General features: G+C 35.2%; 1 protein-coding gene across 1 annotated transcript in view; it reads left to right on the top strand.

The window, feature by feature from the left end:
- The window catches only part of ZFYVE9 (zinc finger FYVE-type containing 9), a 192,883-nt gene that overhangs the window by 109,780 nt on the left and 68,394 nt on the right, over nt 1-14,709 (top strand). The window contains exons 8-10 of the mRNA XM_081258501.1: nt 3,206-3,326; nt 7,382-7,504; nt 9,324-9,479. Of these exons, the coding sequence (XP_081114627.1) occupies nt 3,206-3,326; nt 7,382-7,504; nt 9,324-9,479 (400 nt within the window). The remainder of the gene's footprint in view (nt 1-3,205; nt 3,327-7,381; nt 7,505-9,323; nt 9,480-14,709) is intronic.

Here is a 14,709-nt window from a genome sequence, read left to right as displayed (position 1 = left end):
GCATTGGCAGGCGGATTCTTAGCCACTGCACCACCAGGGAAGCCCCTATGATAGGTTCTTAAAGCATAAATTTTTTGAATGAATGAGGAAGCTCTAGTGAATGACTATTATAGGGAAACAAAAGTTCAGGTCAGTTTAAGAGAAACTAAAACAAGTTAGTTATTTTATTTCTGTGCTCTCACATTGTTCAACACTTTATTTTAATATTTATCTGGTAAAATGAGGGAACACAAATTCTTTAGGGCCAGAGTTGAATATATTTTTCTCATCTTTATGACCTAATAGAGTGCCTGGCACCTGGCACTTAAAAGGTGCTCAGTAAATAAAACAACTTCTTTTCATAGATGATATTTAAGTAGAAGCCAGATGACCACTTCTTACAATATCAAAAGGTAGATTCATGCATCACTAAATAGCAAGTTAGAATAGGTTACTTTACTTCCTATTCTAAATCTAACTTTATTGATTTACTTCAAATCAGTAATGGTTAGCCAATACAATTTTCCAAATTTCCTAATAGGACGAAGTACTGAGAACACTGCAAAAATTTTAGCAAAAACCCACTAAAAACTTACAGTCCTAAATTATAGATAGTATAGATAAAAATATAAGACATAGGCATTTAAAAAAATAGTTTTAATCTTTATTCAAGTATAAAATATATATAGCAAAGTACTTAAGGAGCATTAATCTTTAGGAAACACATCATGAACATACATATATGTGTGTGTGTCTCTATATATACATATATATAGAGACACACACCCGTGTAACCACCACCTAGATAAAGATACACAGAACATTTCTATCACTATAGAAGTTTCCTTCATGCCCTTTTTGTGTCAATACCTGCCCCCTTTCCCCCAAGGTAACCAATATTCGGACTTGTATCACCATAGATTAGTTTTGCCTATTTTTGAATTTCATATAAATGGAAAAATATAATATATAATGTTTTGTGTCTAGCTTCTTAAACTCTAATACTTAATGAGGTATTCCCTGGTGGCACAGTGGTTAAGAATCTGCCTGCCAATGCAGGGGACACAGGTTTGAGCCCTGGTCTGAGAAGATCCCATATGCCGCAGAGCAGCTAAGCCTGAGCGCCACAACTACTAAGCCTGCGCTCTAGAGCCTGTGAGCCACAGCTACTGAAGCCTGAGTGCCTAGAGTCCATGCTCCACAACAAAGAGAAGCCACCGCAATGAGAAGCCTGCGCACTGCAACAAAGAGTAGCTCCTGCTCATTGCAACTAGAGAAAACCCGCGCGCAGCAACAGAGACCCAGTGCAGCCAATAAATAAATAAATTTATTTTAAAAATACTTAATGAGACTTATCTGTGTTGTGTGCATCAAAAGTAAATATTTTTTATTTCTGAGTAATATTCCATCATATGGCTGTACCACAATTTATCTATCTTCCTATTAATGGACATTCGGATTGTTTCCACACTTTGGCTATTTGAATAAAGCTGCTATAAACATTTTTATACATGTTAAACAGGTTTTTTTAAATGAGAATCCTATGTATTTTAAAAATGTTTTACTTATTTTATTATTCATCTGGTTGCGCCGGGTCCCAGTTGTGGCAGGCGGGCTCCCCAGCTGCGGCTCGTGGGCCCCCCAGTTGCGGCTGGCAGGCTCCCTAGTTGCGGCATGCGAACTCCCAGCTGCAGCATGCATGCGGCACCCAGCCCCCCAATGAGGGACCAAACCTGGGCCCCTCGCACTGGGAGCACAGAGACCCAACCACTGTGCCACCAGAAAAGTCCCTAAACATGTTAAAAAGTTTTTATATGCTTTTCCTTTAACTTTTTAAAAGCTTTCTTTTTAAAAAATGGAAGTATTATTGATTTACAATGTTGTATTAATTTCTGGTGTACAGCAAAGTGATTCCGTTATACACATGTATATTCTTTTTCAGATACTTTTCCTTTATAGGTTGTTACAAGATACTGAATATAGTTCCATGTACTATACTGTAGGACCTTGTTGTTTATCTATTTTATGTAAACTGGTGTGTATCTGTTAATCCCAAGCTCCTAATTTATCACCCACCCACCCCTTCCCCTTTGGTAGCTATAAGTTTGTTTTCTAAGTCTGTGAGTCTTTTTCTAGTTTGTAAATAAGTTCATTTGTGTCATTTTTTTTTAGATTCCACATATAAGTGATATATGATATTTCTCTTCCTCTTTCTGGCTTACTTCACTTAGGATGATAATCTCTAGGTCCATCCATGTTACTACACATGGCATTATTTCCTTCTTTTTTATGGTAATGTGTGTGTGTGTATACCACATCTTCTTTACCCATTCATCTGTCAGTGGATGCTTAGGTTGCTTCCATATCTTGACTATTGTAAATAGTGCTTAAAGTTCTTTTATATGGCTAATATTCCAGTGTGTGTGTGTGTGTGTGTGTGTGTGTGTGTGTGTGTATGTACCACATCTTCTTTACCCATTCATCTGTCAGTGGATGCTTAGGTTGCTTCCATGTCTTGGCTATTGTAAATAGTGCTTAAAACTTCTATTTCTTGCTTAAGAAGAATATAGAGCATCATTTTAATAGATCTTTGAGCATATTCTATTAAATTGTTAATTAAGTGGATTTAACCCCACTCAAAATGTATTTTGCAACATTATACTTTATTAAGTGTAGTTAATGTGATCTTCATATTAATGCAAAGAAAAATGAACTTTAAGTTTAATTTCGTGACAAAGTAAATGAAAACTCTTTCATCAAAGTTAATTTTTTTTTATTGTGGTAAAAAAGACATAACATAAAATTTACCATTTTAATCATTTTTAATTACATTCACATTGTTGTACAAGGATCACCCCAATTCTCAAGGTTCAGAAATTACGAGATAATACTGAAAGTTTTTTTCTGTTGCCACTGCAGGTTTAAAAAATATTTTTCTTTTATGGCAAAAGAAACCTTGGTAAAGGAAGCTTTAACCCAGGTTACAAGACCTTTTCTCTCATTACTATGATTTGATGATGCCAAAAGGAGAAACTATACAATTATAAACATTTTCATAGTATAAGCCCGGTCCTTGGGAAACCACAGGTTAATGAGTATCTTATGCTGTCTTTCAAAAAGTATGAATTTGAAATTTTCACTTAAATTCCCATTTGTAGTCTTGACTCTATTCTGCAGAAGTCTTCAACTGTGTGTAATGCTCTCTTTGCTAATTTGCTTTTCCTAGACGGATATTTCTCTATTCTCTGGAAGTATAACTCAGGTTGGAAGTCCTGTTGGCAGTGCAATGAACCTTATTCCTGAAGATGGCCTTCCTCCCATTCTCATCTCCACTGGTGTAAAAGGAGGTATGTGGACTTAGATGTTTAAACAGGGATAATTATATATGCCAAATGTTGCCTTCTAACTAAGGGAAGGAGATAGAATCCAAGTGATAACCACCTTTCTCTTCTCCAACAAAAAAGGTGACTACTCAGTGCCATGAAAACCATTGTTGCTGTTACTGATTGTTTTAGAGAAGATATTTATGTTTTTATATTATCATTTCATATGTTGGAGGGATGTATATTATTTTTAATTCCCACTGTGTATAAATGTAGCTTATTGGCAGTTCTTTCTTCATATTCCAAAGCACATAATACTCTGAAGAGTTGCTTATAGTTCTAGAATTAGCCCATATGATACAGTCAGTACATTAATTTAACTTCTTGTTTTGAAGTACAATACACATTCAGAAATGTATATATAATAAGTGGAGAGCTCTGAACTTAAGTAGCAATTTTCTGTTAAAAAATATTCTTAGTGAGTCCTGGTAAGACGCAAAGTTACTAATCAGTCAAAAGAATGCTTACCTTGGGCTTCCCTGGTGGCACAGTGGTTAAGAATCCACCTGCCAATGCAGGGGACATGGGTTTGAGCCCTGATCCGGGAAGATCCCACATGCCGCAGAGCAACAAAGCCTGTGCACCGCAACTACTGAGCCTGTGCTCTAGAGACCGTGAGCCACAGCTGCTGAAGCCCATGCGCCTAGAGCCCGTGCTCTGCAACAAGAGAAGCCATCGCAATGAGAAGCCCGCGCACCACAACAAAGAGTAACCCCCGCTCGCAGCAACTAGAGAAAGCCTGGGCACAGCAACGAAGACCCAATGCAGTGAAAAAGTAAATAAAATAAAATAAAATAAATTTTAAAAAAAGAATGCTTATCTTTATGCAAAAGTTTCTTGTTGATAAATCCAGATCAGCATCCAGTCAGTACATTTTCAGAAGATGGTTTATCAATAATCTCTCCTTTTACCTGGTCTCCCTGCCTTCAATCTTTCTCTCCTTTATTTAATCTTACATATTGGTGCCAGTTATCTTTTTTTTTGAAGTATAGTTGATTTACAGTGTTGTGTTAATTTCTGGTGTACAGCAAAGTGATTCAGTTATACATGTATATATATCCTTTTAGATATTATTTTCCATCATGGTTTGTTACAGGATATTGAAAATAGTTCCCTGTGCTATACAATAGGACCCGTCGTTTATCCATTCTATATATAATATCAATAGTTTGCACCTGCTAGTCCCAAACTCCCAATCCAACCATCCCCTGCACCCTCCTCCCCCCTGGCAACTACAAGTCTGTTTTCTATGTCTGTGAGTCTGTATCTGTTTCATAGATAAGTTCATTTGTGTCATATTTTAGATTCCACATATAAGTGATATCATACATTTGTCTTTCTCTTTCTGACTTAGTTGGCTTAGTATGATAATCTTTAGGTCCACCCATGTAGTTACAAATGACATTACTTCATTCTTTTTTATGGCTTAGTAATATTCCAGTGTGTGTGTGTGTGTGTGTGTGTGTATACACACACACACTCACACACACACACACACACCCCCCACATCTTCTTTATCCATTTGTCTATCATTGGACATTTAGGTTGTTTCTATGTCTTGGCTATTGTAAATAGTGCTACTATGAACATAGGGGTGCATGTATCTTTTCAAATTAAAGTTTTGCCCGGGTATATGCCCAGGAGTGGGATTGCTGGATCATATGGCAACTCTTTTTTTGGTTTTTTGAGGAACCTCCATACTGTTCTTCATAGTGGCTTCACCAGTTTACATTCCCACCAACAGTGTAGGAGGGTTCCCTTTTTTCCACACCCTCTCCAGCATTTGTTATTCATAGACTTTTTAATGATGGCCATTCTGACTGGTGTGAGGTGGTACCTCATTGTGGTTTTGATTTGCATTTCTCTAATAACTAGTGATGTTGAGCATCTTTTCATGTGCCTGTTGTCCATCTGTATGTCTTTGGAGAAATGTCTCCTTAGGTCTTCTGCCCATTTTTTGATTAGGTTATTTTTTTGATATTGAGCTGTTATGAACTGTTTGTATATTTTGGAAATTAAGCCCTTGTTGGTCGCATCATTTGCAAATATTTTCTCCCAGTCCTTAGGTTTTCTTTTTGTTTTGTTTATGGTTTCCTTTGCAGTGCAAAAGCTTATAAGTTTGATTAGGCCCAGTTATCTTTTTAAACGTAGGTATTATCATAGATTGTTCTTGCTTAGAAAATTCAGTGGGTTCCCAATGCCTTCCGTATAAATTACTTACCTTGGCATACAGTGTTCCTTGTAACCTTATCTCAACTTACCTAATTTTATTTCCAGCCAACACCCCAGTACTTTACAGGCATGCTACAGATTATTTACTGTTTTCTGAATATTCACATTTCATACTTGAATGCTTTTTCTTATGCTGTGGAATAGTGGGAAGAGAATGGACTTCAGAGCTGGACCAGCCTGAGTTTTCATCCGGTAACAGTCCATTCCAGCTGTATGATCCAGTGGGCAAGTCATTTTTCCTCTCTGAATCTTTTTCCTAGATTTTTTTTTAAAATTAGGTAACTATAGCTAATTAAGAGTCATTATGAATAATAAATCAGATATCATACCTGAAAGTACATAGCAAGATAATTGGTACAAAGTAGGCATGTAATTAATATTTTTTTAATCTTTCCTCTTTCTAGAGTAGAATACCCTTCTATATACTAGACTCCTTGAATAACTCCTCAACCTTTCAAAATCCATACTAATGGAAAACTTCTCTGAATCCTCCCTCGACTGTCTTTGTAGTAGTGTCTTACATCCCCATTTCTGTTCAAGTAGAAATTCTTATAGACTGTTAGTATATTAACACATTTTTCATTGTAATTTAGATATTTTATAGGTCTGATTCTTTATTCTCTATAGACCATGAATTCGTTCATTCTGTATTCATGTTTGTGTCTTCTGCTCCTGGGCCTATATTAGGCTCTCAGTCATGTTGGCTGAATGATCCATACTATCAAATGCAACTTGTGTCTCAGATAGTTCAACAGTGAACTTTCACATAAAGTTAAGCATTCTTTTGATTGTATAATGCCTTTGCTCCTTTACTAGGACCCTCTAAAAATATTCTTTTGTAAGTAAATTTGCTACTTAGGTTTCAAATTTGGGTTATTTTAATAAATCTTAATAAGAAACTAAATTGGCCTACTCTGCTGTTAAAATAAGATTTCAGGGTTCCATTTTCATTAAATCTAATTGTCAAAATCTCTCCTACCAAGAAGCAGTAACTAGTTATCTATTGTATATTCACTTTCTTAAATCATATTACTATGTCTTAACCAGAATTTTGCTATTTTGTATTCCAGTGGAAAAACTTAATTAAAAAAATTTTTTGAAAGTCACTTAGTATTTCTCTTTTCAGTAAATATTTTCATTGATAGTGTATACATTTCCAAAATACATTCTGGTTTCTGTTGGTCAGTGGGAAATGGTGTTATTTTATACTGAACTCTTTCTTGACTTACACTTAGAGGAATTGTTTCATAAAACCAGTCGCTTATGATACTTTTATTGTCTGGGTGCATTTTTTAAAGTTTGATTTTTTTTAATGGTAAAAAATCTCAACAGTACAAAAGCATATAGAGTAAAAAGTAGGATTCCCCTCTGCTTCAACCCCTAGACATCCTTTCTAGAGGTAACTAGTGTATTATCACTTCCTTGTATATCATGGATTATTTTAAATGTTGGTCTTAGAACATGTAGTATGTGAAATTCTTATTATGATAATTGGAGGATTTTTGTTAAATCAAAGGGTTGTTTTTAGACTGTGGCCTAAACCATTGTGTGGAGAAATCTATACATAGGATAACCATGTTATCATCCAAACTGGACTAGATCACTTTTAAGAATGAAAGGGGCACTATTAATATGCCACTAGGATAGCAGATATAAACCTGTGTTCACCCTATTTATAAATCAATTGCTTATCTCTTTCCTGTGAATAGTAAGGGCATTCCTCCATCAGATTTCTGTCTTGATTTGTCTCTTTAACCAATGGCTTACATTGTTTTCTCCCCTTACAGACTATGCTGTAGAAGAGAAACCGTCACAGATTTCAGTAATGCAGCAATTGGAGGATGGTGGCCCTGACCCACTTGTATTTGTTTTAAATGCAAATTTGTTGTCAATGGTTAAAATTGTAAATTGTAAGTTGGCAATTTGTTTTTTTAAATTAAAGTGAGATACTGAATCATTAAATTCATTACACACAAGTATTTTTATGTAGAGCCACATCTTAATGAAAACTGGGTACGGAAGAAGTTGGTTTGTATAAAATTATATATCCCCAAGGACAACTGTTGGACTGATTGCGACTCTTGCTTTTAGTCAAAGGGGTGAGATAGGTGAATTCTCCATGGAGGAAAGCCAAACGAAACTTGAACTCATCTGAGTTAAGTTCTTCCTGAGATGGGTATGCTAAGTCACAACTCACCACCAGAATAACTGGAGGTGGATAAATTAGCCAGGGGGGTCAATTTACATGCTAGGTTTAAATCCCAGAAACCTTAATCATGGTGCAAAACCTTTTTTGGGAGAAGTGTTAACTAACACATAGTAAAACTTCAGTACATCAACAATTTAGGACTCAGAAGAAACTTCTCAGTTCTTGATGCTAGCTTCTTAGGTATCAGAATAAGAGAGAGGATAGTAGCCTAGAATCTTGAATCCAGTATGGTATTGGAAAATAGAGAATGCATTTATCCTGGATGAATGTTAATAGGCAGAGTTTTGGAGAGAGGAAGGAAGCATTGGGGAACAGTCCTCCAGTTCCCACTGTGTATTTCTTTTAAGTTGTCCTTGGAAACCAGAAACACCAATATACTAAATTCTTTAGAGGTTGTGTATAAATGAAATGCAGGTTTCTGGTTTGTTTGCTAATCACACCCTTGTATGTTTGGCCAGCTGCTAATGCTTGCCACCTTTCCTTCTAGGATCATATTTTAAAATAATTTGCTGGAAATTTCAATTTACCGTATCTAGTTTATAAGTTATACTTAGAAAATAGCTAACCTAGAGTTCCTTAAGTGTGCACCATCTTAATATAGTTGGATTGGGCACCTCTTGTTTAGGTATATAAAGAAACAATTCACAGAATGAAAGAAAGGGATCTTTTATTAGTGTTGATTTACATCGTGGTATCCATAATTTTATTAGAACCCTTTTTCAGTTCCATTGGGAATCTTGTTGTGTTGGCATACAAATAATAAAAATATCAAGGATTGAACATTATTTTTGAACTACGTATAGCTTGTGCTGTTGTGACTCTACATAGCCTTAAAGTGAAGAAGTAGAAGTAATTAGTCCAGAAAAGCCATCTGTTTCACTGCTTTTTACCGGATGAAGTCAAGTAAAGTCCTGTTGCTGATTATCTAGAATTTTCTCCCAGGAAAACTATAATTTAAATAGCTAGACTCTTTTAGTCACAGGTTAAATTTAATAAGTATACATCAAAATATATTTTCTTTAGGCCATAGCCTGAATCCACGGCTATAATAATTGCTTTTATTGTTTTTCTTGTTTCTAGTTTTAATTATTTCCCTTAGTAAAGTGATTTAATTATACACACACACACACATAGGTGGGGGAATATATCCTTTAATCATTATAGCTGAGGATGCATAGTTTGGTTTAATTTATTTCATTGTTAATGGAATGTTGTTTCTTTTAATACTTACACCTTTTTATAATAGAAGTTAAAAGTTTTTAGTGCGCTTTCTTTCACTATTACTTCTTTTACTTCCCTTCCAGTTGTTTTTCTAAGTGTTTGCTTAGAGCAAGAGGCATTGGTATGCTTTATTTTCTGCAATAGTCCTTTGGCTCAGTGCAGTGACAGCTCACAGCTGAATTATACAGACTCAGTGTGATCTCTTTTATTCTTTGGTGTATTATAACAAAGATGTCTGTGCATTTCTTAAGGGTAAGGATTGAAAAGAATGTCTTCATTTCTTTTTATTTCATCTATAGATGTGAACAGGAAGTGCTGGTGTTTCACAACCAAGGGAATGCATGCAGTGGGTCAGTCTGAGATAGTCATTCTTCTACAGTGTCTACCGGATGAAAAGTGCTTGCCGAAGGATATCTTTAACCATTTTGTGCAGCTTTATCGGGATGCTCTGACAGGTGGGGATACTTTCTGACTTAGTCTGCACCCTTTACAGATGATAAAAAATTTTGGACTCAAATGCAAAATAATAGTCTTAAATTTGGAAACCTGACATTGGACTTTGGTAGTATTGGCAAGTTAGAACTTGGCATGGTTTGAGGAAGTTATAAATTTTAATACTTTATGTGAAACGTTGTTACTATTTTATAATGGCTAGAATCAGAGTTGTAAGATTATCCATTGACCATAATGTAAGAATATTTTCCTTTGAGTGGCCTAGGGGATATAGTGTTGGTATCCGGTAGAAGGAAGCATAATGATAACTTACTACTTCAGTTAACAATATTTATATAATCATAATGTAAATATTCATTTAATTTTCAAGTTTCAAAAACCATTAGCATGGACAACTTTATTATGGTTTCAAAATAAATTGTAAATGTTGTTACCTGTAACAATGTAAAAGTAAATGCATAGCTATTAGAAGTTGGAAAAGACTAAGAATACTAATATAAAGAGACACTATTAAAAGCTGAGAGAGAAGAAGTATATTTAAGTGTATTATTTGATATTACAAAGTTAACCTTCCACAGATTTAACAGAGGAGGTAAGAAGTAGTGTAATTGAGCTAAGTTCTCATTTATCATGATAAAAAGTCAAAAAATAATATCTGTAGTTGATAAATAGGGAAAGTGTAGTATAAGAACTAAAGCAAGTGAATAATAAATGAGACTATCCCTGAGAAGCAAGGCTGGGGTGGGGTGAGGGTAGCCAAGGTATTACAATTATTTTCATATATTATTTGATAATGTTTTAATAAATATATTAAAATAATAAATTATTCATACTTTCTGAATGCAGGTAATTCCCCTTGTGGGATTCTATGTCAAAGAAATTATCTGAAATGTAAAACACACTTTGTACATGAAAGTGTTTATTATAGTATTACTTAAATTTAACACAAAAATTTAGAGGCAACCTAAATGCCCAGCTATAGGAAAAAAGTTTAAGTGTGTTATACTTTTTAGATGAATGCATCTTTTTTAGAATATTTTTTAGCTATTAAAAGTAGTATTTTTATGGAAAATGCTCTTGAAATAAGTACAAAAGCATGATATAAAATTTCATCTTTAATGTGGTTATAGCCTATGCATAAAAGATTATGCCTTTATATCATAATTATGACATTTTAGGTAAAATATTACATGAAGGCAAGGTGCTATGTTAGAAATTGACCACATGATACCTGTGAAGTACAGTTCAGTATTTACTGTTCAGTATTTGTGTCAGTTCCAAAATGTATGGGGTTAATTTGAAGTCATCTGGAGCCTCTAGGCCTAAATTTCATTCCAGAAATTACTTGAAACATTTTTTTTTCCCCTCAGTTTGAATGTATTCAGATTGCATGTTTATATGGGTTTTGAGAGGGCATCAGGAACTAGGACATGGGAGGTTCATGAATGTCTTGATTAGGAGTTTGTCCTTTATTCTGCAGGCAGTGAGGAGACATTGAAAGAAATGAATGACATAACCAGATTTGCGTTTTAGAAAGATGACTCTAGAAGCAGTATGAAAATGGATCAAAGTCTGTGTGTCTGGTAGCAGGTAGAGCAGATAAGAAGCAATTACAGTGGATAAACAAACTTACAGTGGATGAGCACTAGAATACTGCATAACAATGAAAGATAAACAAACTGCTGATATATGCAACAACATGGATGAAGTTCACAGACAGTAATATTGAACAATAGAAGCCAGACACAAAAAAGTACATATTATGTGGTTACATTTATGTGATTCTCTGGAATAGGCGAAATGAATCTGTGGTGATGGAAATTAGATCATTGTTTGTCTGGGATGAGGTGTGGGTGCAAGCACTAGAATTGATTGTAGATGGGCCCTGGGAACTCTCTGGGTTGATATAAATGTTCTGTATCTTGATTGGGTTAGTGGTTACATGGGTGTTTACATTTGTCAAAACTCATTGAACTGTATAATTAAAATATGTAGGTTTTGGGCTTACCTGGTGGCGCAGTGGTTGAGAGTCTGCCTGCCGATGCAGGGGACACGGGTTCGTGCCCCAGTCCGGGAGGATCCCACATGCCATGGAGCGGCTGGGCCCATGAGCCATGGCCGCTGAGCCTGCACATCCGGAGCCTGTGCTCCGCAACGGGAGAGGCCACAACAGTGAGAGGCCCTCGTACCGCAAAAAAAAAAAAAAAAAAATGTAGGTTTTATCGCGTGTAAATAATACCTCAATAAAATTGACTTAAAATTTTTATTGATATAATTGACACATACATTATATTAGTTTCAGGTGTACACTGTAATGATTCGATATATGTATATATTGTGAAATGATCAATAAGTCTAGTTAACATCCGTCATCACACATAGTTACAAATTTTTTTTCTTTGTGATGAAAACTTTTAAGGTTTACTCTCTTAGCAACTTTCAAATATATAGTACATTACTGTTAACTATAGCCACCATGCTGTACCTACATCCTCAGTACTTATTTATCTTATAACTGGAAGTTTGTACCTTTGGACTACCTTCACGCATTGCACTTTCACTTACCCTTCAACCCTCACCTCTGGTAATCACCAATCTGTTCCCTGTATATATGAGTTCAGTGTATGTTTGTTTGTTTGTTTAGATTCTACATATAAGTGAGATCATACAGTATTTGTCTTTCTCTAACTTATTTCACTTAGCATGATGCCCTCAAGGTATATATGTGTTGTGGCAAATGACAGGATTTCCTTCTTTTTAATGACAGTAATATTCCATTGAATGTACATACCATGCTTTCTTTATCCATTCATTTATCAACACTTAAGTTACTTCCATGTCTTGGCTGTTAAAAATAATACTGCAGTGAACGTGGGGGTTTGGATATCTTTCCTAGTTAGTGTTTTCATTTCCTTCAGATAAATACCCAGAAGTGGAATTGCAGGATCATATGGTAGTTCTATTTTTAATTTTTTGAGAAACCTCCATACTGTTCCATAGTGGCTGCGCCAGTTTACATTCCCACAAACAGTATACTAGGGTTCCCTTTTCTCCACATCTTTGCCAACATTTGTTATTTTTAAATTGATTTTTTAAAAAGCTATTGTCAGGATCCAGCAAGAAATTAGGATTTTTACCAATAATGGCAGTGGGAATAAAGAGTATTGAGAGATATAAAAGAGTGATGCCTCAGTTCAATAAGATTTCATAACTAATTGGATGTGAGGATTGAGAGGGGACCAGTCAAAGTTGGCTTCAGATTTCTGGCTTGAGCACCTGAGTGGACTTCGTTCTTATTCACTGAGGCAGTGCATAGAGGAAGAAGAGCAGATTTGGCAGAGGAGTGGGAGATGAGTTCTTCATTCAGTGTGTTGGATTTCAAATAATGGCAACAGATGGTAATATGTAAATGAAAGATGAATACATAAATAGAGACTTCAGGAGGTAGATCTGGGCTAAAAAACAGATGTGGAAGACCAGCATTTTTGTGATAGTTTTAAGCTATGGCTGTGAATGGGATAGGCCAGTGTGAAGAGACTAGATCTATGAATGGAGCTCCTAGAAATACCAACAAGGAAAGGATGTGAATCATTACATGAGTCATTAAAATATATGCTTACCATAAATGGTTACTCATCTTTTAAAAGTATCTTTATATATCAATAGAGTGCTTTTTGAACTAGCATATTAAAATGCAAAAATTCTACAACAAAAATCACTTGGAACTGATAGTAAGACTAAGTAAGACTAAGGTCAGAGTGTAATACATCTAAGCTGTGTTAAATGTTATCTATGAGATGAGGGCATATACAAACATATCTAAGTAAATAATATTTTAAGTAAGAATAAATGAGTGAGCTGTAAGGCTCTCTCTCTGTCTCTCTCCTTGAAAAGGAATCATTTCACAGCTTACAAAATATTGGAGCTAGTAGGGAACTTACAATATCTAGTATAACACTTCATTTTTCAGATGAAGAAAATGAGACCTAGAAGTGTTAAATGGCTTGCCCAAATCACAGACCTAGTTGGTGACAGAATTAGGACTAAAGTATTCTGTGAATTATGTCAGTTGCCTATGTGTGTATATTAATAATATAGCAGTTTTTAAAAAACAGGTATGGATAATACATATGTGCTATGCCTATTTTATTAAGAATCCCATGTGTAGGTAATCAAGGTAGAAGCTTAGTATATTATTTCACTGTGATTTTTGTATGAACTTCCATGAACTATCTTTATAATATTTTTACAGATTTTTAATCTAAACTACATGTGTTAATAATAATATGTGTGTATGTATATATATATGTCTATGTATGTTTCTCATTTAGTATATATAAAATTTTTTGTTACATGTCATTGCTTATGCTTTCCACAGTGAGGGGGAAAATGGTATTTGGTGAAAAATAACCTTCTGAGAGTTTCAGGGTGCCTTCTGGATAATGTAGTGCCATAGGAGATTCTAGATTGTATATTATTTCTCCCCATTTCCCCTCCCTTACTCCGTGTTTTTTATTTTTTTAACATCTTTACTAGAGTATACTTGCTTTACAATGTTCTGTTAGTTTCTGCTGTATAACAAAGTGAATCAGCTATACGTATACATATGTTCCCATATCTCCTCCCTCTTGTGCCTCCCTCCCACCCTCCCTATCCCACCCCTCTAGGTGATCACAAAACACTGAGCTGATCTCCCTGTGCGACGCAGCTGCTTTCCACTTGCTATCTATTTTACATCATTTGGTAGTGTATATATGTCCATGCCACTCTCTCACTTCGTCCCAGCTTACCCTCTCCCCGCCATCTCCTGTGTCCTGAAGTCCATTCTCTACGTCTGCATATTTATTCCTGTCCTGCCCCTGGGTTCATCAGAATCATTTTTTTTAGATTCGATATATATGTGTTAGCATACAGTATTTGTTTTTCTCTTTCTGACTTACTTCACTCTGTATGACAGACTCTAGGTCCTTCCACCTCACTACAAATAACTCAGTTTCGTTTCTTTTTTATGGCTGAGTAATATTCCATTGTATATATATGTGCCACATCTTCTTTATCCATTCTTCTGTCGATGGACACTTAGGTTACTTCCATGTCCTGGCTATTGTAAAAAGTGCCGCAATGAACATTGAGGTACATATCTCTTTTTAAATTATGCTTTTCTCAGGGTATATGCCCAGTTGTGGGATTGCTGGGTCATATGGTAGTTCTATTTTTAGTTTTTTAAGGAAC

Source organism: Mesoplodon bidens (assembly GCF_964165515.1).
Source record: "Mesoplodon bidens genome assembly, chromosome: 2".
Lineage (NCBI taxonomy): Eukaryota > Metazoa > Chordata > Mammalia > Artiodactyla > Ziphiidae > Mesoplodon > Mesoplodon bidens.
The sequence above is the reverse complement of the archived record's forward strand: the minus strand, read 5'-3'. Positions and strand labels throughout refer to the sequence as shown.